We start from the raw sequence: 27,138 nt of genomic DNA on the forward strand, positions 1-27,138 counted from the left end.
GGAATATAGATACATATATGTGTACACATATATATTTTATATAGTTAAAATATAGACATATTTTATATATGTATATACACATATTTTATATATGTATATACACATATTTTGTATATGTATATACACATATTTTATATATGTATATACACATTTTATACATGTATATACACATATTTTATATATATACACATATTTTATATATGTATATACATATTTTATATATACACATATTTTATATATATATATATACATATTTGGGGGTAGGGAAAGGAGAGGAGGGTCCTGTAAACCTAAACAGTCATCACATTACCCCAAATGAGCCTGACTTTAACAAAAAGATGACTCCTGGGGGTTAAGTGACAACATGGGTGCAGCAAGAAGGGAAAGGGCACAAATTTAACTATTAAATATACTTTGATATTTGTTTGGCACAATTCAGGCCCACTCCAGGCTTCTGCCTTTGCCAGACAAGTAAGCTCATGATATTCAAAGAGATAAATAAATAAATAAATAAATAAATAACAATTCAAGCAGAGCTGCATACCACAGTTTTCCTTAAAGTCAGTTGGCCGGCATACAGTTTCCCAACCACCAGGAACAGAAACTTTGGCTCCAAGGCAAACGAAACAAACAAAAAAAATTATTTCCACTTACAACATGAAAATACAGAAACTTCATCAAAGAAAGAAAACTATCAAAGAAGTCTACTTCCAGCAAAACTGAGGTAGCACTGCTTTCTCTGCATTCAATGCTTAAGTGGTTCTCAGTACAATGTGTTCTTAAAAAATGCTCACTTGTCTGACAGGTGCAGCATGTTGATGGATAAACTCAACATGAAATGCAATAGGTCAAAGAAGGAATGAGCAAGAAGTGAGGGAAATCAGAGTTCTGGATAAATTAGCTTAAAAGGGGGTTGTCACCAGACTACAAATGCTCTTGGCTGGCCTTGGCTCTCCAAGAGCTCTAAATCGCCTGGAAATTAATGCAGTGTGATTAAGTTAACACTCCTATTCAAATCTGTGTAAATCTTTAAAAATAATTATTACTGGCTGGGCGCAGTGGCTCACGTCTGTAATCCCAGCACTTTGGGAGGCTAAGGTGGGTAGATCATGAGGTCAGGAGATCGAGACAATCCTGGCTAACACGGTGAAACCCTGTCTCTACTAAAAATACAAAAAAATAGCTGGTGTGGTGGTGGTTGCCTGTAGTCCCAGCTACTCGGGAGGCCGAGGCAGGAGAATGGCGTGAAGCTGGGAGGTGGAGCTTGTAGTGAGCCGAGATTGCGCCACTGCACTCCAGCCTGGGTGACAGAGGAAGACTCCATCTCAAAAAAAAAAAAAAATTATTGCAACCTAATTTCAACCATGTAAATAGCGCTACACACAGTACAGACCTGCCCTTAGAAACAATATGCAAAACAGATCTGGCACTGTATCATTTTATAATGTGAATTCACCCTAACCATCCCATCCCCCCCTCCCTGCTCTATGCCTTCCCCTACCAAAAAAAAAAAAAAAAAAAAAAAAACACCTAATTTGTGCAAGAAATGGCAGGCTTATTCTATCTGAAGGCTACAAAAAAAAGATAACATGTAGCCAGGTTCAAATATTTTGGGAGATTCCCCCAAAACAAGAAATAACCAAAATAACCAAAAAATGAAGAAAGTGCCTAAAACATGGTACAGCATTTTAGAGCTCTTTCAGATACAAAGCAGAGAAAGGTGTGTTGGGAGAAAAGCTGAGTGTTGGGAAAAAAAGCTGAGGCAGGGCTTGCATGTCTGACATAGTGTAACAAGAGTCTTGGAACGTGTCTGGGGTCTGGGGTCTAAAACCCCTCGTGGCCTTTGGAACACCAAGTTTAGTGCTAAAGGGTGGAAGGCTGCCCTGCCGCACCATAATCTAAGCCCAGGGCGTAAAACCCCTCGTGGCCTGGATGGAATCCGGGGCTCAGGGCGTAAAACCCCTCGTGGCCTGGATGGAATCCGGGGCTCAGGGCGTAAAACCCCTCGTGGCCTGGATGGAATCCGGGGCTCAGGGCGTAAAACCCCTCGTGGCCTGGATGGAATCCGGGGCTCAGGGCGTAAAACCCCTCGTGGCCTGGATGGAATCCGGGGCTCAGGGCGTAAAACCCCTCGTGGCCTGGATGGAATCCGGGGCTCAGGGCGTAAAACCCCTCGTGGCCTCTGGAGTGTGTCTACACTTGCTGGCTCCTTGCTTCTAGCACTCCCAGGCTCATAGTTCGATTGTATCGTAAACTAGAAGAACGTGTTTCCCATTATCTCAAGCAGCAGAACATGTTCCATATGCTTCAAGGAAAATGGTAAACCATCACAGCTGTAGATCATTGCTTGATAAATGGCTTTCTTTCAACCCCTACATCCTCACCACCTGCTGCTTTGTTTGATCACCAGTAAATAGTGCTTGCTTCCAGAGCTTGGGGCCTTTGCAGCCTCCATACTAGCATTGGCCCCCTGGTCCCACTTTCACTCTTGACTTCTCTTTGCTCATTCCTTTGACTCTGCTGGACTTCGTAGCCCCCACGGCCTGGTGTTGAGTCTGATCACCCCAACAAAGGTGTGAAGTAGAAACTATCCTGATCTTCAGTAATTTCCCAAAAGGTCCAATTCCTCAGTTGGCTGCAGGGCAGCGGGCAGATCCTTGCTGCTGCTCCTGGGACAGAGCCACTAAGTCTGCTCCTCAGGACACAAGCCCTCGGGCCCTGAGCTGAGTGCACCTCTCCCTTCCTCTTCTCTTTTCCTTCGCTCCATTTCCCACTCCACAAAGGTGTCGAACAGATTTGGCCAGGCGTCATCTTCACTGTGGTTGCTGAGGTCAGGGCCAATCACCTGAGTGAAGTTAAGGAACATGTTCCAAGAGTCCCGGGAGATGCCCTTGATCCTCAAGGGGTTCTCTGTTAGGAAGTTCAGCCATTGGTCCAATACTGGAGAATTGTTCTGGGTAGAGACTAGTTTCCATAGGGTGATGGCTATTTGCCGATGCAGTGACCACTGCCCTTCTTCAGAGTCCAGGCCAAACTGAAATGTAAACTGGTAGAGATCCTTGAATTTATTCTCCTGTTTGGCTTCTGTTAAGAGGCTAGGGAACCGTGCACAGATTCTGTCACTGCTGTCTCTATTTAATGCTTTGCAGCCATCAAAAATCTTTCTGGTGAATTTGCACATGGTTGCAGCCTGGAACTTCCAAGCCAAGAGCAGCACTTGGAATTCTGTGGGGTCGACACATAGGTCATTGCAAAAGTGCTCCATGCCATTCTCCAAAATTGCATCTTCCCACTCATCCTTGTAGCACCTGAACAGTTCTTCCAACCCCTGCAAGGAAGACTCCTCGGCACTGGAGTTGGACTCCCTCCCACCATCTCCTGAGGATGTCGGCAGCTGGCAGCCTCGGCCTTCTTGGTCCCATTGACAAGGCTATCTCTACTTGGCATGCCACAGGGTGGTGCTTGCTCCTCACAGTGGCCTGCACCCTGCCTGCTATGTGACTTGTTGCTGGGGTCATGGTCTGCATTCTTGCTGCCCAGGGTCAATGAGGGATTCTTACACTTGGTGACACACTGGCCCATGGTACTGGTGTCCCGGCCTCTAGAGTGGCCCCCTCTGGATCAGATGCCCTCACTGCCACTGGCCCATGTACCTCAACATGTCATCAGTCAGAGGAGCTAGCCAACAGCTGCTCCAGAGGTTCCTCCAATCAAACCCTTTCTGGAAACGATGGCAGCATGGCGGGTCCAAACCACCTACCATCCCCGCTGGGGTTTCCAGGCTCCCTACCCCTGTCGCCGCCGCCTCTTCTTCCACCACTGCCACCGCCTCCTTCATCTGCCAAGGGAAATGAACCATTGGGTTCATTTTTAGGGAATGAACCTTTTTATAGGGAAAAAAAGGTTCCTTTTAATAGGGAAAGCGAACCATTGATGTTTGTCACTATATGTGTGTTAAGTATTTTTCTGGTTATTATGCGGTCTTACTTCCTTTATTCTCCTTTCTTTATGTTCGTTGAACATCTGATGATTTTCTTAGTTCCCTTTCTCCTTGGATAAAATGGAAATTCTGCACTTTTCCTGAAAATATTTGTCAGTGATTTTTAATATATTTTTGTAACTTTGAAATATTGATTAAATAAAAATTAGGGAGAAAATAATGATGTAGAAAGAAAGGTAGACAATGAACTCTGTGCCTGAGTGTTGATACTTTTTCTGGAGTTCCTAGTCTTGGATGTGAAGTACACAAATTTCTTGGAAATTGATTTTGCCCTTTCTCTCTCGTATTCAGTCCTTCTTTCTCCACTACGGTTGACCCTTAAATAACACAAATTTGAACTACACAGGCCCACTTTGAGGTGGAATTTTTCCAATAAAAGTTACACTGAGTGTGCCTGCCTCTCCTGCCACCTGCTCTACCTTCGCCACCCCTGAGACAGCAAGACCAACCTCTCCTCTCCTTCCTCCTCCTCTGCCATCTGTATGTGAAGACAAGGAGAAAGACTTTTATGATGATCCATTTAATGAGTATATGTGAAATAACTGTTATGTTATTAGTAAGGCTTCCAGTCAACACTAGGCTATTAGGAGTTAAGTTTTGGGGGAGTCAAAAGTTACACGTGGATTTTAGACTGTGAGGGAGGTTGGTGTCCCTAACCCCCATGTATTCAAGGGTCAGTTGTACTTTCTTCCTTTTCCTTATTTACATATCAAAATGCTCTCTGTCCTTAAATGATGAAAACCTTTTCTATTGCTTTATTTCTATTATCTATTCTTATTTCCATAGTCTTACTCTCATTTTCTTTACAAAAGTTTTAAGTAATTTATCTGGCCGGACACGGTGGCTCACTCCTGTAATCCCAGCTCTTTGGGAGGCAGAGGCGGGTGGATCACTTGAGGTCAGGAGTTTGAGACCAGCCTGACCAACATGGTGAAACTCCATCTCTACTAAAATTACAAAACTTAACCAGGCATGGTGGGCACCTGTAATCCCAGCTACTCGGGAGGCTGAGGCAGAAGAATTTCTTGAATCCAGGAAGTGGAGGTTTCAGTAAGCCGAGAACGTGCCACTGCACTCCAGCCTAGGCGACAGAGCAAGACTCGGTCTCAAAAAAATAAGAAAGAGAAAGAAAAGAAAAGAGCGAGGGCTGGGCTGTGACTGTGTGTGGCTGATAAATTGCTATCGACCTCATCTGTTGAGTGCCAAGTGTCCCGTGTTTGGTCATCATGTATCATTTAGGGCAGGGATTCCCTCCTTCACCAATGGGGTGAATAGGAGGTGATCACAACGCCACTCCTTCCTCTCCCATGGGAATCTAGAGCCGCCTTTAGTGCCTTTCCTTATTTCTCACTTATACCTACTCTTCCTGTCCTTACCTCCCAAAACACTTTTTATATTATGTCTCTGGTTATTTCGTGATTGGTGGCAGACATTTTCTTCCATCTGGAGGGCAGCATGTTTTTTCAGGCAGATCTTTGTCCTGTCAGTGCTGCTGGGATTTTCACTCCCCTCAGAGGGTTTGGTTGGCATAATCCCTTATTGAGGAATTTTTAGTTTCAGGAGTCAGTGACCTTCAAGGATGTGTCCATAGATTTCTCTTGGGAAGAGTGGATTCAAGCAGATTCTGCTCAGAGGATGACCGTGTATGGGGAGGTGATGCTGGAGAACTACAGGAACCCGGTCTCACTGGGTAAGGACTTCTTGTAACTCAAAACCCACCTCTTGACAATCACAAGGCCTGATCATAAGGCATTGTTTTAGGGTGTTTGCTTGGTGTCCTCTCTTTCAAGGCAGAAGATTGAAATTTTCTGTAGAGAATGGAAAATGGGGAACTTCATAAGCCACACCTTCCTTGTTTCAGAAGCCCTGAAGGAGAAATGATCAGAACTCTGCTAGGATTGGTTTTTAGGCTCAGTTCAGAACCCACATTTACTGTCTTTCCTCTTAAGCAGGAAATCACCTTTCCAAACCCAATGGGACTTCCCAGCTGGAACGAGAAGAACTGAGTCTGATGCAAAAAGAACCGCCTGAGGGTGGCTTTCGAGGTAAGTGCCAGGCTGTGCAGACTTGTTACATGAGTGTGTCTTTGGGGAAAATCACTTCAGAGATTGTTGGGTCTCTGGAGAGACTAGGGCCACTGGATGTGTGTTCTCAGATGACACTTCCGCATTACTGATGGGCCTCTTTTCTCTAGGGCTCACTTATGTCATCTTGCAGGGAGGTGGTGGATTATGAGGAGTAAATGAGTTGTTACATTTATGGCACTTACCCACTGCCTGGAACATACTGAGCATTTGGTAAATGTTAGCAACCACTATGTCCTCTTCTGTCTTCCTCTGCATTCTGAATTGAATCCCTGTCTTTACGCATCTTCTCTGGGCTTTTACTGTCTTTCATGAGTGTTTCCTCTCAACCATAACGTATATCCATAGCTTCCTTTCTGTCATGCATGTAAATATTTGTAAGCTTTTTCTCCTTCGAAGGAAACTAACATTTCTCTTCCTCTGCATTGTGTGAGAGAGTTTTACACAGTCTTCATTTAAAAACATGAAAAATGATGTTAGCCTTGTTTTCATTTCTAGCAGCCTTACATTGTATATATTTTCTTTCTCATTCCCAAAATTCTAATCTGCATTACTACCCATTCAATGCCATTTACCTCAAAATGCTGAATGCTCCTTTATCTTTGTTATCTGGTTTCTAATCCTTATCACAACTGAAATTTCTGTTTTAGGTGTTATTACTGACTTTTCTCTGCAAAAAAAAAAAATGCATTTTACATCTTTATCTTCTCTACCATATGCAAAAGTACCAATCTTTTTTTTTTTTTTTTTTTTTTTTGAGATGGAATCTCGTGTCGCCCAGGCTGGAGTGCAGTGGCACAATCTCAGCTCACTGCAAGCTCCGCCTCCCGGGTTCACACCATTCTCCTGCCTCAGCCTCTGGAGTGCAGTGTCACAATCTCAGCTCACTGCAAGCTCCGCCTCCCGGGTTCACACCATTCTCCTGCCTCAGCCTCCGGAGTAGCTGGGACTACAGGTGCCTGCCACCACGCCCAGCTAATTTTTTGTACTTTTAGTAGAGACGGGGTTTCACCGTGTTAGCCAGGATGGTCTCAATCTCCTGACCTCGTGATCTGCCTGCCTTGGCCTCCCAAAGTGCTGAGATTACAGGCGTGAGCCACCATGCCTGGCCCTAATCATTTCTTTATATATATTTTTTTAATTAAAGAGATAGGGAAATATTTAATCTCTAGATAATATAAAGCTATCTAAGATAAAACAATGAAAGAAATCATTAAAGGAACACAATAATAGGAAAAACATTGCCTGTAACCATCACTGCTGGTTTCCCACAAGTTTTTTAAAGAATGGGATTCTGGGAGAGGAATCACTGGGTCAAAGAATATATCCATTTTTTATGGTCTTGCTACATATTGCACTGCTTTAGATACTATTTTGTGTTTAATGATAATTTTTTGGTATAAAATGAAAGGTAGTGTTAATTACTTTTATTACAGATTTCTATGGATTTTATTACTATTGGTATTTGTATTTATTCTTATGTAAATAACCTATTTATTCAACGAATATCTATTGAGTACTATTCTTAGCACTGGGACTACAGCAATAAGCACAGCAGGCAAAGTGTTTATGAGGAGCTTATATTCTAATGGGGAGACAATAAAGGAAGAAGGGAGGTGGGGACAGAAGGGAAAGGAAAGGAGGCAGGAAGGGAGGAAATGAATATAACACAGTGATAGGTGCGGTGTGGAAAAATAAAGCAGCATAAGGGAACGACATTAGTTAACAGGAGTGTGATTTTACAGGGAGGGCTTCTCCTTTAATGAGACTTTTGAGCAAATACTCAAAGTGATGGGCCACATGGGAGAACATTGAGGACATAGGGAACAGCAGGTGCGAAGGCCCTGAGGTAGGAGATTGTGTGGCATTGTTTGAAGGGGAGAGTGCTAGCAGATACGAAGATTTCTGTAAACCTTACGTTTCAGTCCTTCTGTAAAAAGATCTATTTGTACTATCATTTTTTAAATTTCTGTGAGCCACTCATTCTCTGAGTGTTCTTCTTAAATAGCAGTCTTCTAACGCATACACTAACTTCACTCATCTGTTTGGGAGTATTTCATTGTTTTTGTTTCTGGTTTTCTGGTATGTATGTGCAGCAGTTTTTTCCTTGCTCCCTAGATTATTTTATTGATGCCATTTTCATTGCTTATTGTCATTCTGGTGGGTTTTCTGGAAGCAGCAGAAGCAAACACATATATTTTGATACTGTGTTTTCATCTCCCACTTCTTTACCCCATTCGTGCTTCCCTACTGGGTTAGAACCTAAAGGTTTTTCTTTCTTTCTTTCTTTTTTTTTTTTTTTTGAGATGGAGTCAGGCTGGAGTGCAGTGGTGCAGTCTTGGCTCACTGCAACCTCCGCCTTCCAGGTTCAAGCAATTCTTCTGCCTCAGCCTCCTGAGTAGCTGGGACTACAGGTGCACACTGCCGTGCCCGGCTAATTTTTTGCATTTTAGTAGAGACGGGGTTTCACTGTGTTGTCCAGGCTGGTCTCGAACTCCTGAGCTCAGGCAGTCTGCCCACCTCAGCCTCCCAAAGTGCTAGGATTATAGGCGTGAGCCATGGCACCCAGCCCACTTGTTTTTTTTTTACTGCATGTGACACTGTATTTTACTCATCATTTTCAATGTCTGTCTGTCTTTAGCCGGGCATGGTTGCGTGCACCTGTAATCCCAGCTACTCGGGAGGCTGAGGTGCAAGAAACACTTCAACCCGGGAGGCGGAGGTTGCGGTAAGCCGAGATTGTGCCACTGCACTCCAGCCTGGGCAACGGAGCAATACCCACTAATATGTAGGCTCACGGAATTGTCATTGAACATGTTTTTCTTTACATTCCCTGCCTACGACATTGCCTGCTGGAGTAAGTAGTTAAATATTTGTTGAGTGAATATTTAATGACATCAATTAGAATTTTCATAAATCTGGTGAAAATATAAATTTGAATTTATGAAATTCATATCAATACAGATTGGATAATTATTGGGATGAATGAATGAGTGGGCAGGGCAAAACAGCAAAGGTGGGACCCTCAGGACAATAACATAGTGAGGGGGCCAAGGATGCTCTGGTGAAGGTGAGTGGTCCAAGGAGGAGGAGAGGGCCCGGCAGAGAACATGGTCAAAGGGAGAGAGGAGAGCCAAGGTAGAGTATGACAGTGCCAAGTAGGGAATGAAAATGCCTGTTGGACTTGGTGATCAGGGAGTGGCCTGGGACCCACAGAAGAGCCCATTTAGTGCTGAGAGAAATACGCTGTGGGCAGAAAAGTGAAGAGGAAGCAAGCAAGTGAAGACTTAAGTACAGACTGTCGTTTCAACAAGGTCAGTTTCTAAGGAAAAGGAAGAAAGAGTAAGAACTCAGAAGAAGCCTGTGGTTTGTTTTTTAACAAGGAAAAGACTTGAGTGTATCTGAAAGAGCAGAGAGGTGTCCATTGCAGTGGGAGAAACTAAAGATAGGCGAAAGTTGAATGGAAAGGAGCCCATAGAACATGATGATTTGCAAACTCCAGATCTTGTTCTTTCCAGATTTTCTTGGATATTGCTGTCAGATTAATCTGACATTTAGTCCTCTCATTATCCTGTCCCAGTCAAGGGGAGAAAGTATTGACTGAGTGCTGTGCTCAGCTTTTCCACAGCCAGCATCTCACTTACTTGACACAAAACATGTATAGATAAGTACCGGTACTTCTCTTACGGTGGAAGAAATTGGCTCTGAAAGGTGGAATAACATGTCAGAATCTGAACACATATCTTTTGTTTTGTTGGTTTTTTACTTTGAGTTTAATGGTAATTCTTGCTTTCTTCCCTTGCCCTGCTGTGTTGTTATTTCCTAGTATATTTAGTAAAACTAGAAACTTCTGTATCCTGGCCTAATTTTCTTTTCAGCATCATTTCTTTTCTCTGTACTAAAGCTTTGTACAGTTGAAAGCGTTGTTAGATTTTTGCTCCTGTTTTACAAAAGATGAATAGAAACTGCAAATCCAGAAGTGCTGTCCCTGGTGCCAGTATTTTCATTGTAAACTGACTAATTTTGAGAAAAGATAGAAATTTTTAGTAATGTGGAAAGCAGTGTCTTTTAGCCTCTCATCAATAGCAATTAGATCTAAATCATTTAATCATATTCAGTTATGAAGGAGACAAAAATTAAGAACGTGCATAAAGTATTAGAAACCTACTATCAAAGATTATGTTTAAAAATACAGTTGGGGATTCTGTAATCTTTTTAGCTCTCCAGGAAGCCACCCTAACCATCCCTAAACATAGGAGCCTGCTGTCTGTGTTTCACACATGATTTTTAACAATGTGGCCGGGCGTCGTGGCTCACACCTGTAATCCCAGCATTTTGGGAGGCTGAGGCGGGCAGATCTCTTGAGGTCAAGAGTTCGAGACCAGTCTGGCCAACATGGTGAAACCCCGTCTCTACTAAAAATACAAAAATTAGCCAGGTATGGTGGCACGTACCTATAATTCCAGCTACTCAGGAGGCTGAAGCGTGAGAATCACTTGAACCCGGGAGGTGGAGGTTGCAGTAAGCCGAGATCATGCCACTGCACTCCAGCCTGGGCAACAGAGCAAGACTCCCATCTCAAAAAAAAAAAAATTTTTTTCAGAGATGTACTGGGTAACTACTTCTGCATATATGTATGTCTGTCCATGTAAATATATGTGTACATATATACAGAAACATACACAGAGAATTTATATAGTTAAGAGTTTCTATCTACCTGCATGCTCACATGAGCCTCACTGATGTTTCATACATACACATATCTTTGCTTTCATTACTAGGAAAACTGATCTAAAATACTATAATGAATGTAGAAGTATTAAAAAAGTTCATTCTTCCTTAAATAAGACAGGCCCACTGCTGCCTCAGGGCCTTAGCACTGGCTGTTACCCTGTCTGGGAAGCTTTCCCTTAGATAGTCCTATGACTTCCTCTCTTAGTCCCTTAAAGTCTTGGTTTAAATGTCACCTTTTCAGTGAGGCCTTTCTTATGACCCACTTTAAAATTGCAGACGTTTTCTCTCACCCATCATGTTCCCTATATCCATTTAAATGCTTTTATTGTTTTTCTATAAGGTATACCACTTAAATACTAAGGATTTTACTTATTGTCTCCCTTTCTCTTGCTAAAATATGTTTCATAAGGGCAGACATTTTTTCTGTTTATTGCTATATCCTGAGCACCCAGAACAGTACCTGGCTTGATAAGTATTTATTGAATGAATGATTTATCGTGTTCATAAAACCAGTTTGACTGCTATATGGAGAGAATGCATTGTAGGGTAGCAAGAGTTTAAATAGAAAATCCAGACAGATGGGTATAGAAATAGTCTAGTTGGGTGTTAGGAGTAGCTAACTGTTACCCAGAGGATGGAAGAAATATAAAAGGAGAAAATAAATAAATCAACTTGCCCTTTTCAAGAAGCATGGGACCTGCTTGCTGCCCAGTCCCATCCCACACACCCATACTGTGCAAGCTCCCAGCCTCTGCTATGGCTTGTGCCAGCCATGTGTACTAAGGGGTCTGTGACAGACCAGACACCTTGGTCTGGAGACTCTAGTTCATGTCCTGATGAGTATCAAAGTTATATAAATCCTATAAGTTAATGAGTGAAGGCAGAAAAAGCATTCCAAGCCATTAAGGGAGTATTGAGTATTTCCAGTATTATTACTCAAAAGTCTTGTTTAGGAAAAAAGGAAAGGCAGAGAGAACTGTATGTTACTTAATGTAAAATAGTAATGATGGTAATGATAACAGCTAATAATCACTGGATCCTTATTACACCCAAGCATAATGCTTTGTGCTTTATAAAGTCCTTATTTAATGAGATAGTAAAATGTCAAGGATCTGAAACATTGTTTAATCCTGGAAGAGCTACAGTTTCTGACCTATACTGCTCAGGTTCCAAGCCCACAATACTTCATCAATTCTGAGTAAAGCCACCCTAACCGTTTTTCATTTTGTAGGTAGACAGTTATATAATCTGGGAAGAATTAAAAATTTCCCCCCATCTCAGTGGCCATATTGGGCACACTTTTGGAATAACATTAAATAGTAGTAGTAATAGTAAGCACCTTTTCCTTAGTTCTGTTATTAGAGAGAATTCTTCTAGGGCTTTATTTGTATTCTTGGTGCAATGCTAATATTTTTGTTTTTGAATCACGAATGGATGAAGGATACCAGTTGAATACTTCTGAAGCATCTATCAGGTTGATCATATGACCTATGACCTATTAATATGATAGTAATAGATTCTTAATAGTGAACCATTCTTTATTTCCTGGATAAACCCTTCTTCATGCTAGTTATACTCTTGATGTCTAAGTAACCAGCATTGTTTAAAAACATTAAGAGTTCTGGCTCTGATATTACAATGACTTAACAGGGTGGGTCTGCTGGTTACAAATTCTCTTAGTTTTCTTTCATATGAGAACGTCTTTATTTCACCTTCATTCCTGAAAGACTTTTGCTAATATAGAACTCTAGGTTTATGGTTATTTCTTTCAGCACTTTGAAATAATTAATCCACTTCCTTCTGGCATCCATGGTTTCTGATGAGAAATTCAGTTATTCACATTTTTGCCCCGCCACCAAGTAGTGTACCAATTTTCCCTGGTTGCTTTCAAGATTGTTTTTTACTTCCATTTTTAGAATTTAATTATGGCTGGGCATAGTGGTTCACACCTGTAATCTCAGCACTTTGGGAGGTGAAGGCAGGCGGATCACTTGAGGCCAGGAGTTTGAGACCGGCCTGGGCAAAACATGGCGAAACCCTTTCTCTGCAAAAAATACAAAACTACCTGGGTGTGGTAGTGCATGCCTGTAGTCCCAGCTACTTGGGAGGCTGAGGAGGCACAGGAATCGCTTGAACCCAGGAGGTGAAGGTTGCAGTGAGCCAAGGTTGTACCACTGCACTTCAGCCTGGGCGACAGAGTGGACTCTGTCTCAAAAGAAAAAAAAAATTTGATTATGATGCATCTGGGCGTGGATTTCTTTGGGTTTACCCTGTTCCTATAGGTTGAAATCTTCTGTCAAATATAAGCTTTTAACCATGATTTCTTCAAATACTTTTTCAGCACCAAACATTTTCTCCTTCTCTGGGACTCCAGTGAGACAAATATTAGATCTTTTGTTGTTGTCCCATACATCCCTGAGGTGCTCTTCATCTTTATTTTTTCTCAATCTTTTCTCTCTGTGTTGTTCAGATTGAATAATTTCTTTTAATCTGTCTTCAAGTTAATTCTTTCCTTTTTTCACCCTTCTGCTGTTGGACCTATTTAGCAAGATTTCTGTTTTCTATATCAATAAATAAGTGTTTGTATATTAAAAATACTGTAGGGCTAGGTGTGGTGGCTCACACCTGTAATCCCAGCACTTTGAGAGGCCAAGGCTGGTGGGTAACGAGGTTAGGATTTCAAGACCAGCCTGGCCAACATGGTGAAACCCTGTCTCTCCTAAAAATACAAAAATTAGCCGGGCATGGTGGCGGTGGGCACCTGTAGTCCCAGCTACTCAGGAGGCTGAGGCAGGAGAATCGCTTGAACCCGGGAGGTGGAGGTTGCAGCGAGTCGAGATCGCGCCACTGCACTCCAGCCGGAGCAACAGAGTGAGGCTTCGTCTCAAAAAAAAAAAAATTGTATATTTTTCACTTCCAGAATTTCCACTTAGTTCTTTTTATATGCTCATTTTCTTTGCTGAGATTTTATTTCCATTTCTTTAGAGTGTGTTCACTCTGACTTGTTGGAACAAGTAAGTCCTTGTAAGATAATTGTATCATCTCACTTGATGTCTGTTGGTTATCTTTTCCCAAGTAAGTTGAAATGTTCCTGGGTCTTTATATTCTCAGTGACTTCAAAAGGTATCATGGGCATTTAGAATATTATGTTATAAAACTCTATGTCTTCTTGAAATCCAACAGAAAATGTTGATATTTCTGTGTTAGCGGGCAGTCAACCTGGTTGAGCTCAGACTACAAAGTCCAACCAGCTTTCTGTGGGTTGTGGTTTCTCTGTCAGTTTGGTTGTCAGAGACTTCACATTGTTGCTTGAATCTTGCTCACATGTGTGTTGCTCTGTGGCCAGTATGGAATTTAAGCAGCGGTCCCTCTTATTCTCAAAGTCCACGTGTGCTGCTTAGGGGGTCAGATTCATGCATATGTATCTCGCAGGTGAGCCCAGGAGTTCTTAAATAACTTCCAAGGTCATGTTCCCGAATTCTCCCCTGTCTATGTCCGCAGTAGTTTCAGCTTCCCTGTGGCTGTCCTTTTGACTCTTCTGGCTACAAGGCAGGGGCCTGTAGTTGCCCCGCTCTGCTGTGACTTCCAGTGACTGTCCCTATGCAGAGCCAAGCAGCAGGAGAACAAAGAAAAGATGATGAAGTGGGGCTTCTTGCTACCCTTCTTGGGACCACAGATCCCTTGCTTGGGGAAGAAGGACCCTCTCCTCATGTTTTTGAGCTCCTGTCAGCTTGCAGTGGCACTGCTGTTGCAGCAGCCACCAGAGGATTGCTTAAGTGCTGGGGTGCAAGAACGGAGAAAGGGGAAAAAATAGGCAATTCCCCCTGCTCTCTCTAAGCATTAGAAGTCCTTTTCCTGCTCCATGAACCGGCCCTAGAGCTTTTCCTGGAGAACCTCCTCTGCCTTCTCCTGCCTCAGTGCCTGTTTTCAGATGGCTGTATAAGTTTAGAACAGAAGACAGCTGAGGAAAAAAAGGAAGCTCACCACTGGTTCAGTGGTACTTTGGATTTTGGTTTTCTTCCCCAATTCACCTGCTACTGTTTACTTCTCAAGGCCTTCAAATAATTGCTTCATGCTTTCTGTTCAGGTTTATCAGTGGAAGAGACAAGGTGGAATAGGCCTACTCCACCTTATCAGGAAGAGGATCCTCTACTTTGGTTTTAATTTGATCTTTGTCTAACTTCTTAAGGTGGAAACATAGGTCACGGATTATGGGCCATTCTTATTTACTGTTAAAACATTTAAAGCTCCTTCTGCAGGCAGGAGAGTCAGCTAGCCACCCAAGAAAACATCATGAAAGATACCGATATCAAGAGACTACTGTATACCCATCTTCTATGCATATTTTCAATTATCCTAAGTGTCTTCATTCCATCACTCTTCTTGGAGAACTCCTCAATATTGGAAACACACTTGACATGGTTGTGCGTCTGTTCTGGTTTTGTAACTGCTGTCAGTCTAGTACTATATTTAGTAGTGAAACCAAATACATCCTCTAAAAGAAGTTCATTATCACACAAGGTAACCAGATTTTTGAAATGCTGTATCTACTTTCTTATGTCTTGTTTCTCCTTTCATGTAAGTTTTGTTCTATATGGAGCACCACTAATAGAGTTGGCATTGGAAACATTTTTATTTGCAGTTATTTTGTCTACTTTTACTATTGTGCCTTACTTATGTTTGTTAGGACCAAACCTCAAAGCATGGCTAAGAGTTTTCAGTAGAAATGGAGTTACATCCATATGGGAGAATAGTCTCCAGATCACTACAATGTCTAGTTTTGTAGGAGCATGGCTTGGAGCACTTCCTATTCCTTGACTGGGCAAGAGCATGGCAGGTATGGCCCATCTCCTGTACGCTTGGAGCGACCTTTGTCCACGTGGCTGGCCTTGTTATTTCACCACTCTGGATATACTGGAATAGAAAGCAACTTACATACAAGAACAATTAACTGGAGCAAAGGGAGATATTTCTTTGTGCAGATTCTGTAAGGGCTGTGCAGAAATGTGTGTGGTCAAAGCCAAGCAGTTCCATTTACAGCACTGTTTTTTATGTAGTTACAACATGATGTGATTGTAGCTTTTTAAACTATGAAACCCCTGAGAGATTGTACCTTCTAGTTGAAATAAAGTATTTATAATAGAAAAAAAATATTGAAAGCTATGTAATTTCCTCTAAGCATTGCTTTGGTTGTAACACATAAAACATTATCTCATTCCATTGTGATTTCCTCTTTGACCTCTCAGAATTTACAAATTCACTGCTTAATTTTCAAACATGAGGATTTCCCAGATAGTTGAAATGTAATTCTTCAGGTGTCTTTTTTTAATTGTAATGTTTTGTGTTTGTGTGTATATGTGTACAATATACATAACATAAAATTTGCCATTTTAGCCATTTTTAGTGTATAATTTGGAGGCATTTAAATACATTCACATTGTTGTGGAACCAGCACCGCCATCCATCTCCAGAACTTCTTCATCTTTCCTAATGAAAACTCTATACCCTTTAAGCAATAGCATCCCATTCCCCACTTCCGCCAGCCCCTGGTAACCTCTGCTTTCTGCCTCTATGAATTTGACTACTCTAGATATCTCATATGAGTTGAATCGTGCAATATTTGTCTTTTCGTGACTGGCTTATTTCACTTAGCATAATGTCTTCAAGGTTCATCCTTGAAGTGGATTCAGCATGTCACTGCCAGTCTTTCTATACCCAAACTAACTTCCCCATTCATGTTTATTTTTTATTCAAATTGAATATTTAAATAATGGCAGAAATGGTTTAGGAGTACCGTTATTACTGAGTCTTCATATTTAAGACTGTGTTTTGCCTTTCTCTGCACATGTGTGGAGTGCTGACCATGTGGAGTTCTTGAGTCACATCAGTTCTTGCAGGCATGGCCCCATTGTCTTTCGGCATCCTGTGTTCCTGAGAAAATCTCTTCTGCCAGTTTTTTAAAAATTTGTAGGTAATCTTTTTTTTTTTCTTTCATAAGCATCAACTCCTCAGAACTAACTTTTAAGTCTAAATTCCATGAAGGTATACTGAATCCTACTATTAAGTTTTCTGTAGTACAAAAATATGTTTGAACTTAAAATGATTAATATTTTCCAGAATAGCAAATACTTTGTTCTTTTTGTAATTTGATTTTTGAAATACGTACATAGTAGAACGTGTAAAATCTGTACTGTTCAACAAAAACCTACATACTCTTCTAAGCCCTTTATTAACTAACTTTTGTTCTTATGTCAGCACTATAAGATAGGTACCATTTAACAAATTTGGACAATAGAGCACAGAGAGGTTAAGAAACCTACACAAGGTGTGGTGGCTCATGCCTGTAATCCCAGCACTTTTTGAGGCTGAGGCGGGCGGATCACGAGGTCAGGAGATCGAGACCATCTTGGCTAACACGGTGAAACCCTGTCTGTACTAAAACCACAAAAAATTAGCCGGGCGTGGTGGCGGGCGCCTATAGTCCCAGCTACTCGGGAGGCTGAGGCAGGAGAATGGCGTGAACCCAGGAGGTGGAGCTTGCAGTGAGCCGAGATCACGCCACTGCACTCCAGCCTGGATGACAGAGACTCTGTCTCAAAAAAAAAAAAAAAAAAAAACCTGCCCAAGGTCACACAGCTAATAGTGGTGGAGCTCCAGAGTTCATTTTGAGTTCATTAACTCAAAAGTCCGAAGTTTCATCTTAGTGTTATCGTAACCACTGTGCCCTTCTGCTTCTCTTTTTAGTTAATAATGATAAAGACAAATGAAGAAAAAAGAAAGCAGGCCAGGCACAGGGGCTCCCACCAGTAATCCCAGCACTTTGGGAGGCCAAGGTGGGTGGATCACCTGAGGTCAGGAGTTCAAGATCAGCCTGGCCAACATGGTGAAACCCCATCTCTACTAAAAAGACAAAATTAGCCAGGCATGGTGGTACATGCCTGTAGTCCCTGTAGTCCCAGCTACTTGGCAGACTGAGGCAGGAGAATCACCTGAACCCAGGAGGCGGAGGTAGCAGTAAGCTGAGATTGCGCCATTGCACTCCACCCTGGGCGACAAAAGCGAAACTCCATCTCAAAATAATAATAATAATAATAAGGCAGATATCCAGCTACCAGAGCCCAGATCAAGAAACAGAACATTGCTAGTGCCATGGAACTGCTTTGTGTGCATCTCCTCATTCACATCCTCTTACCTCTCTCTACCCAAGATATAACCAGTATTCTGACTTCTGTGATACCTCCTTTCCCTCTCTTTATACTATTGCCATTTATCATTGAATCTCTAAACAATATATCTGGTTTTGGTCTGTTTTAAAACTTTAAATTGAATCTTTATATATATACACACACACACACACACACACATATATACACATATATACATATACATATATATTATGTGCCTTTGCTTATTCATTCATATTGATATGTGTAGCTGTAGTTTATTAATGTTCACTGTTGTCAGTTATTCCATTGTATAAACACTTGACAATCTTGTTATCCATTTTTTGATGATGGGCATTTGTGATGTTTCCAGCTTTTGCTGTTGTACACAGTGCTGTGTGAAGAATCATGAATTCTCACACTGTTGCAAGGTGGAGTTACTAAGTTCATGTACCTAGTGGTAGACTTGCTGTATCAGCCAATGTGCTTACTCTAGGCTGTACTAAACTATTTTTCCAATGCTTGAATCAGATTGGATTTCCACCAGGAGTATGTGGAAGTTCCCATTATTGCATCTTTCCAAAATCTGAAGCTCTCAGTTTGAATTTTTACATTTTGTTACTTGGGCGGATGTGGTAATGGCATCTTGTTGCGGCTTTAATCGGCTTTCCCTTGGTTACTGTTGAGATTGGGCATCTTTGCTTACGTTTGCAGACCATTCAGGCTTCCTTTCCTTAAGTGCTTATTCAAGTCTTTTGCCCATTTTTCTAGTGGGCTTGGTGTTTCATTAGCATTATTTTCCAAGTCTCCATTCTAGTTTTTTGTGGGTCATGTGTTGCAAATATCTTCTCCCAGTAGGTAGTTTCTATTTTTTTAGCTTTTATTTTTATTTTTATATTTTGAGACAGGATCTTGCTCTGTTTCCCAGGCTGGAGTGCAGTGGCATGATCACGGCTCACTGCAGACTTGAACTCCCGGGCTCAGGCGATCCTCCCACCTCAGCCTCCGAGTAGCTGAGACCACATATGTGCACCACCATGATCTGGTAGTTTTTGAATTATTTGTAGAGATGGGCTCTCACTATGTTGCCCTAGGTGATTTAAAATTCCTGCTCTCAAGAAATCCTCCCACATCAACCTCCTAAAGTGCTGGGATTACAGGCGCGAGCCACTGCACTCAGCTTTTTATCTTTTTTTGTGATGTCTTTTGATGACTAGAAGCACTTAATTTTCTCCCAACATTTTTCTTTCTTCGTTTGGTCTTTATACTTCTTTTTTCTTCTCATTCTCTGTTTTAATTATTTTTAAAATTTATTTCCTGAACCTCTTCATAGTTTCCAAACTTAATATTTTCTGTGTATAATTTATCTTTGAATAGAAGCAGTTCTGTCTGGACTTTGTATTTGTCTAATAGTGTAAATGGATTCTCCTTTGCTTGTTATGTTGTTTAATACACAGCACCTTAAATGTTCCCAAAGAACTTGAGTTGGCTGGCTGACCCCTGTACAGACGTGAGGCAACAGGGAGCTGCCAATTCACATGTCACCTGCTGGTATTTTCTTTTTTTTTTGGAGATGGAGTCTCGCTGTGTCGCCCAGGCTGGAGGGCAGTGGCACGATCTCGACTCACTGCAAGCTCCACCTCCCAGGTTCACGCCATTCTCCTGCCTCAGCCTCCTGAGTAGCTGGGACTACAGGTGTGTGCCACCATGCCCGGCTAATTTTTTTGTATTTTTTAGTAGTGACAGGGTTTCACTGTGTTAGCCAGGATGGTCTAGATCTCCTGACCTTGTGATCTGCCCACCTCAGCCTCCCAGAGTTCTGGGATTACAGGTGTCAGCCACCACGCCCGGCCTCCTGCTGGTATTTTCATACTCAGTTTGACAGGTCCTCTGTTTGGGGTTACTTGGTTGTATGTGTTTTGGAGGTGGAGCCTGGTTGTCTTTCCACTTTTTCTCTCTTTTCACTTAAGCAGATCAGGTTGGAAGAAAGAGGCCTGGTTAATGCTTATTTCTTGCTTCACAGGAAAGCCTGTGCCCATAGGCCTTGGTTTGTTTGTTCAGTGTTGATCTCTCTCTGTTGACTTTGATCAGCAATCAGAAAGCTGATTCTTAGGTTGCAGTGCCAGTCCTCTACCCCTTACTTTGTCTGGGATAAGAAATAGGATCTAAGAAAATTCAAGTCTGAGTAGCTACAAGGTCCTTTTCCAGCCTCCTCTCAAACAGTTTAGCAGATCCCCTGGCCTGTCCCTACCACCAGTTCTCATCTTTAAGGAATGCATATTTAGGAAATGGTAGTATCCCTTAGGACTGTCTTACCCCTGTGAATAAATTACAGCCTGCTTAAAGTTTAAGGGGAAGAAACCTCTAGATTGTGTCATCCTCCTTTAAGAGTTTAAGTTTCATGTATGTTCTGGTACTTTATGTTCCAGAGGAGTATATTCTCAAAGGGTAGTTTACATACTGTGTTGGTCTGTTCTCACATTGCTATAAAGAAACACCTGAGACTAGGTAATTTATTCATTTATTTATTTTTTGGTTTTTTTTTTTTTTTTTTTTGAGACGGAGTTTTGCTCTTGTCGCCCAGGCTGGAGTGCGATGGCACAATCTCAGCTCACTGCAACCTCCACCTCCCAGGTTCAAGTGATTCTCCTGCCTCAGCCTCCTCAGTAGCTGGGATTACAGGTGCACACCATCACACCCGGCCAATTTGTGTGTGTGTGTGTGTGTGTGTGTGTGTTTTAGTAGAGATGGGGTTTCGCTATGTTGGCCAGGCTGGTCTCGAACTCCTGACCTCGGGTGATTCTGCCCACCTCAGCCTCCCAAAGCGCTGGGATTACAGCTGTGAGCCACCACGCCTGGCTGAGACTGGGTAATTTATAAGAAAAGTTTAATTGGCTTATGGTTCTACAGGCTGTACAGGAAGCATTAGTGCCAGCATCTGCTTCCCTCAGGAGGCTTACAGTCATAGTGGAGGGCAAAAGGGGAGCAGGCACATCAAATGATAAAACCAGGAGCAAGAGAGAGTGGCAGGGGGAGGTGCTACACACTTTTAAGTGGCCAGATCTCACGAGAACTCACTCATGATAGGGAGGACAGTACCAAGAGAGATGGTGCTAAACCATTCATAAGAAACCACTCCCATGATCCAGTCACCTCCCATAAGGCCCAACCTCCAACACTGGGGATTACATTTCAATATGAGATTTGGGTGGGGACACACATCCAAATGAAATCATATCATTCTGCCCCTGGCCCCTCCCAATCTTATGTCTTTCTCACGTTTCAAAATACAATCTTGCCTTTCCACTAATCCCTAAAGTCTTAACTCGTTCCAACATTAACTCAAAAGTCCACAGTCTCATCTTAGACAAGGCAAGTCCCTTCTACCTATGAGCCTATAAAATAAAAGACAAGTTAGTTACCTCCAAGATATACTGGGGGTATAGGCATTGGGTCAACACTCCTGTTCCAAAAGGGAGAACTCTGCCAAAAGAAAGGGGCTATAGGCCCCATGCAAGTCCAGAAACCATCAGGGCAGTCATTAAATCTTAAAGCTTCAAAATTATTTTCTTTGACTCTGTATCTCATATCCAGGGCACTCTGCTGCGAGGGGTGGACTCCCTAGGCCTTGGGCAGATCTGCCCACATGGCTTTGCAGTGTTCAGTCCCTGCAGTGCTCTCATGGGTTGTAGTTGAATGTCTCTGGCTTTTCCACATGCAGGGTGCAAACTGCCAGTGCATCTTACATTCTGGAGTCTGGAGGGCAGTGGCCCTCTTCTCACAGGTCCACCAGGCAGTGCCCCAGTGGGGATTCTACATGTGGGCTCCAATGACACATTTCTCCTCTGCACTGCCCTAGTATAGGTTCTCTGTGTGGCCTCTGCCCCTGCAGCAGGCTTCTACCTGGACACCTAGGCTTTTCTATACATCCTTTGAAATCTAGATAGAGTTTCCCAAGTCTTAACTGTTCAACTGTGTATACCCACAGGCTTTATATACCATATCAAAGCTGCCAAGGCTTACAGCTTGCACCCTCTGAAGCAGCAGCCTGAGCTGTAACCTGGCCCCTTTCAGCCATGGGTGGATCTGGAGTAGCTGGGATGCAGGGAGCAGTGTCCCAAGGCTGTGCAGGGCACCGGGCCCTGGGCCTGGCCCAGGAAACCATTCAGTCATCCTAGGCCTCTGGTGGGAGGGGCTGCTGTGAAGGTCTCTGAAATGCCTTTGAGGCCTTTTCCCCATTGTCTTGGCTTACTAGTACTTGGGTCCTTTTTACTCATGCAAATTTCTGCAGCCTGCTTGAATGCCTTCCCTGAAAATGGGCTTTTCTTTTCTACCACATGGCCAGGCTGCAAATTTTCCACTTACTCCCTTTTAAATACCAGTTCCAGTTTTAAGTCATTTCTTTGTTCTCACATCTGAGCATAGATTGTTAGCAGCCAACCCACCTCTTGTGTGCTTTGCTGCTTAGAAATTTCGTCCACCAGATGCCCTAAATCACCATTCTCTCAAGTTCAAAGTTCCACAGATCCCTAGGGCAGGGGCACAGTGCAGCCAAGTTCTTTGCTAAAGCATAGCAAAAATGACCTTTGCTGCAGTTCCCAGTAAGTTCCTCATTTCCATCTGAGACCTTAACCAAGACTTCACTGTCCATATCACTATCAGCATTTTGGTCATAACCATTTAACCAGTTTCTAAGATGTTCCAAACTCTCCCTTATCTTCCTGTCTTCTTCTGGGTCTTCCAAACTCTTCCAGCCTTTGCCTGTTACCCAGTTATTCCAAAGTCACCTCCACATTTTCAGGTATCTTTATAGAAATTCTCCACTTCCCCGTACCAATTTTCTGTATTAGTCAATTCTCACATTGTTATGAAGAAATACCTCAGACTGGGTGATTTATAAGAAAAGAGGTGTAATTGGCTCACAGTTCCTGTACAAGAGGCATAGTGCCAGCATCTGCTTGTGGGGGGGCCTCAGGAGGCTAACAGTCATGGCAGTAGGTGAGAGGGGAGCAGGCACATCAAATGGCAAAAGCAAGAGCAAGAGTGAGGAGGGAGGTGTTAACACACTTGTAAATAACCACATCTCACAAGAACTCTCTCATGATAGAGAGGACAGTACCAAGGGGGATGGTGTTAAACCATTCATAAGAAACCACTCCCATGATCCAGTCACCTCCCATAAGGCCCCACCTCCAACACTGGGGATTACATTTCAATATGAAATTTGGGTGGGGACACACATCCAAACTATACCACCTAGATTATGTTACTTACTTCCTATCATATTTCATTTTATTTACTTCCTATATCATATTTCTTTCTTTTTTTTTCCTTTCCTTTTTTTTGAGACAGAGTCTCACTCTGTCACCCAGGCTGGAGTGCAGTGGTACTACCTCAGCTCACTGCAACCTCCACCTCCTGGGTTCAAGCAACTCTCCCATCCCAGCCTCCCAAGTAGCTAAGACTACAGGTGCCTGCCACCATGCCCAGCTAATTTTTGTGTATTTAGTAGAGATGGGATTCCACCATTTTGGCCAGGCTGGTCTTGAACTCCTGACCTCAAGTGATCCGCCTGCCTTGGCCTCTCAAAGTGCTGAGATTACGGCCATGAGCCACCACACCCGGACTTGACCATATTTCTTAATCCTCATTTTATATCTGTGACCCTCAGACCCAGTGAGACAAGTAACTAGTTAAGATGGTGTTAAGAGCCACGGTTTGAATCCAAGTTTGTCTGACTTTGGGCCAGCAATCTTTACACTGTGTCACACTGTGACATTTTAGGAAGATTAATTTGGTGTAGGATTCTAGGTGACCTCGTAGGAGGAAAGAAACTTATGGTAGGAATACCAGGTACAGTGTGCAGGGTTTCCTGATCTGCCTTTCCCACCCCCAGCTCTTCTGCATGTGTTTCCTTAGTTCCATCTTCATTGTGTAGCCTACTCCAGTGGTCAGTGCCTTCACTGTCCATCCCTCCTGAATGGGCTCACTCTTTTCTCTGCTTATCCAGTACGTCTGCCATCCCCTGCTTTCAGTTCCCCTGTTATCTTTGGATCAGTTCACTGTTGTTTCTCTCCCTTCCTATTTCTCTACCTAATTTTGGGTACATGTTTGAAAGCTCTCAAATGTGCTCAGCAGTTATTTTAGTTGATAGCTAGTTTAATTCTCTCATTCCCACCTTATGCAGTTTCCAGTCTCCTAGCACAGAAACCAATGTGCATTTGAATTTTTTTTTTTTTTTTTTCAGACTGGGAGACAAGACTTGAAACCAAAGAGCCAACTCCGAAGCCCAGTATTACTGAAGATTTATGCCATGGGGTAACAATGGAAAGGGAAGGTATCTGGCATTCTACTCTAGGGGAAACCTGGGAACCTAATAATTGGTTAGAGGGACAACACGATAGTCATCTGAGCCAAGTGGCAGTTACCCATAAGGAAACCTTCACTGAGATGAGAGTATGTGGAGGTAATGAATTTGAAAGATGTTCCAGTCAGGATTCAATCCTTGATACACAGCAAAGCATTCCTATGGTAAAAAGGCCCCATAACTGTAATTCACATGGAGAAGATGCCACACAAAATTCTGAGTTAATTAAAACTCAAAGAATGTTTGTAGGAAAGAAGATCTATGAATGTAATCAGTGCAGCAAAACCTTCAGCCAGAGCTCATCCCTTCTTAAGCACCAGAGGATTCATACTGGGGAGAAACCCTATAAGTGTAATGTATGTGGGAAACACTTCATTGAACGCTCCTCCCTTACTGTACATCAAAGAATTCATACTGGAGAGAAACCCTATAAATGTAATGAATGTGGGAAAGCCTTTAGTCAGAGCATGAATCTTACTGTCCATCAACGAACTCACACCGGAGAGAAACCCTATCAGTGTAAAGAGTGTGGCAAAGCCTTCCATAAGAATTCGTCTCTTATTCAACATGAAAGGATTCATACTGGAGAGAAACCCTACAAATGTAATGAATGTGGTAAAGCTTTTACCCAAAGCATGAATTTGACAGTTCATCAGAGAACTCATACAGGAGAAAAACCCTATGAATGTAATGAATGTGGAAAAGCCTTCAGTCAAAGCATGCATCTTATTGTACATCAGAGAAGCCATACTGGAGAAAAACCCTATGAGTGTAGTCAATGTGGAAAAGCCTTTAGTAAGAGCTCAACTCTTACCCTACATCAGCGAAATCACACTGGAGAAAAACCCTACAAATGTAACAAATGCGGGAAATCCTTTAGCCAAAGTACATATCTTATAGAACATCAGAGACTTCATTCTGGAGTAAAACCTTTTGAATGTAACGAGTGTGGAAAAGCTTTCAGTAAGAATTCATCTCTAACTCAACATCGGAGAATTCACACTGGAGAGAAACCTTATGAGTGTATGGTGTGTGGAAAACATTTCACTGGACGATCATCCCTTACCGTGCATCAGGTCATTCACACTGGAGAGAAACCTTATGAGTGCAATGAATGTGGAAAGGCATTCAGCCAGAGTGCTTACCTTATTGAACATCAAAGAATTCATACTGGTGAGAAACCCTATGAATGTGATCAGTGTGGAAAAGCCTTCATTAAGAATTCATCCCTTACAGTGCATCAGAGAACTCATACAGGAGAGAAACCCTATCAGTGTAATGAATGCGGAAAAGCCTTCAGCCGGAGTACAAACCTTACACGACATCAAAGAACTCATACGTGAGGAATGTTTTCACTGGCCCTTACCTCGTGATTAACTCTTCAGTAATAATCGTATGAGACATACAATGTAGAAACCTAATAAATGTAATGATTGTGGGAATCTTTCAGTTGAAGTACAATATATCATATCAGATAATACCACTGCAGAGAATCCATCTAAAAGTAGAGAAATCTTGATTCAGAATGTATAATTTCCTTTATATCAGAAGGTTTAAGTAGCTAATATAAACAATGAAGAGTCATGCTGAAGATAAGTTCTGTTACATCATACTGCACATTCTCCTTTGGCCATCAGAGACTTTACACTGGAGAGAAAAATGTGAGAGTGTTTAACTGGACAGCCCAGAGACCTGGTATGTAGTCCTAATCTGCCACTGCCTTGGACAAGTTGCCTACTTCCACCAGGTTATGGTTCTTTATTTGGTAAATGAATGATTTTGGAGTTAGAAATCTTGTAGGAGCTCTGTTAGCTCTAAAATGCTACAACTCTATAAATGTAATGAATGCTGGGAAATCTTTGTTCTTTTACGATCTTATGCCGTCTGTATGCTGTCTAGATGCTCTTGTTCCACAATCTGGTTTCCTTGGATGCTTTTAGTCAAAATTATTTACCTTTACGAATTCCTAGTACCCTTCCATGCCCCTAATCTTCCCCTGCATTGTTATTTTGTCCCCTAACTACAGGCTGGTTTCCATAAATTAATGGAATAAGTATGCAAATTTTTTCATTTATTTATTTATTTATTTTGAGATGGAGTTTCGCTCTGTTGCCCAGGCTGGAGTGCAGTGGCTTGATCTCAGCTCACTGCAAGCTCCACCACCTGGGTTCATGCCATTCTCCTGCCTCAGCCTCCCAAGTAGCTGGGACTACAGGCACCTGCCACCATGCCTGGCTAATTTTTTTGTATTTTTAATAGAGACGGGGTTTCACCATGTTAGCCAGGATGGTCTCAATCTCCTGACCTCGTGATCCACCCACCTCGGCCTCCCAAAGTGCTGGGATTACAGGCATGAGCCCCCGTGCCCGGCCAAGTATGCAAATCTTAATGCAATAGCATGCTGTTTTGAGTTCTCAATTAATAGTTATTAAACTGTTGTTAAATGATCATTTAGAAAATAACATAGTCCTATAAGTACAAAGGAATCACATATCTTTGTGTCATATTCTGGCTATCAAAGTAGAAAAGACAGGGGGCTGAACACTAACAGACATAGCCATCTGACCTATTAGCAAAATGTTGAGGCTGGACAAGGTGGCTCATGCTTGGAATCCCAGCACTTTGGGAGGCTGAGGCAGGATGACTGTTTGAGCTCAAGAGCTCAAGACCAGCCTGGGCAACATAGCGAGACCTTGTCTCTACAAAAAGTTTTCAAAAAATTAACCAGGCATGGTGGCACATGTTTGTAGTCCCAGCTACTCAGAAGGCTGAGGTGAGAGAATAACTTGA

General features: G+C 42.4%; 2 protein-coding genes and 1 pseudogene across 3 annotated transcripts in view; 2 read left to right on the forward strand and 1 right to left on the reverse strand.

Moving 5' to 3' along the window:
- Positions 1-26,824, forward strand: part of ZFP2 (ZFP2 zinc finger protein) — a 38,051-nt gene extending 11,227 nt beyond the window's left edge. The window contains exons 2-4 of one of the 2 annotated variants that reach the window (XM_019026133.3): positions 5,555-5,690; positions 5,953-6,045; positions 24,229-26,824. In XM_019026133.3, the coding sequence (XP_018881678.1) occupies positions 5,636-5,690; positions 5,953-6,045; positions 24,229-25,691 (1,611 nt within the window). In that variant the 5' untranslated portion in view covers positions 5,555-5,635 and the 3' untranslated portion in view covers positions 25,692-26,824. Of the gene's footprint in view, positions 1-5,554; positions 5,691-5,949; positions 6,046-24,228 lie in introns of both variants that reach the window. The other variant, XM_019026132.3, reaches the window with a different exon arrangement.
- Positions 2,103-4,084, reverse strand: LOC129533425 (DCN1-like protein 3; annotated as a pseudogene).
- On the forward strand, positions 14,742-15,710 carry LOC101140637 (phosphatidylinositol-glycan biosynthesis class F protein-like). Its single transcript, XM_055386480.2, has one exon. It carries the CDS (start codon positions 15,112-15,114, stop codon positions 15,634-15,636), a length of 525 nt encoding a protein of 174 aa, XP_055242455.1. The 5' UTR covers positions 14,742-15,111; the 3' UTR covers positions 15,637-15,710.
- Positions 26,825-27,138: the final 314 nt, after the last annotated feature.

This window comes from Gorilla gorilla, chromosome 4 (assembly GCF_029281585.2).
Source record: "Gorilla gorilla gorilla isolate KB3781 chromosome 4, NHGRI_mGorGor1-v2.1_pri, whole genome shotgun sequence".
Lineage (NCBI taxonomy): Eukaryota > Metazoa > Chordata > Mammalia > Primates > Hominidae > Gorilla > Gorilla gorilla.

What these genes read in the sequence shown, in the direction of transcription:
- LOC101140637 (XM_055386480.2), top strand. Translation starts at nt 15,112, where the DNA reads ATGAAAGATACCGATATCAAGAGACTACTGTATACCCATCTTCTATGC.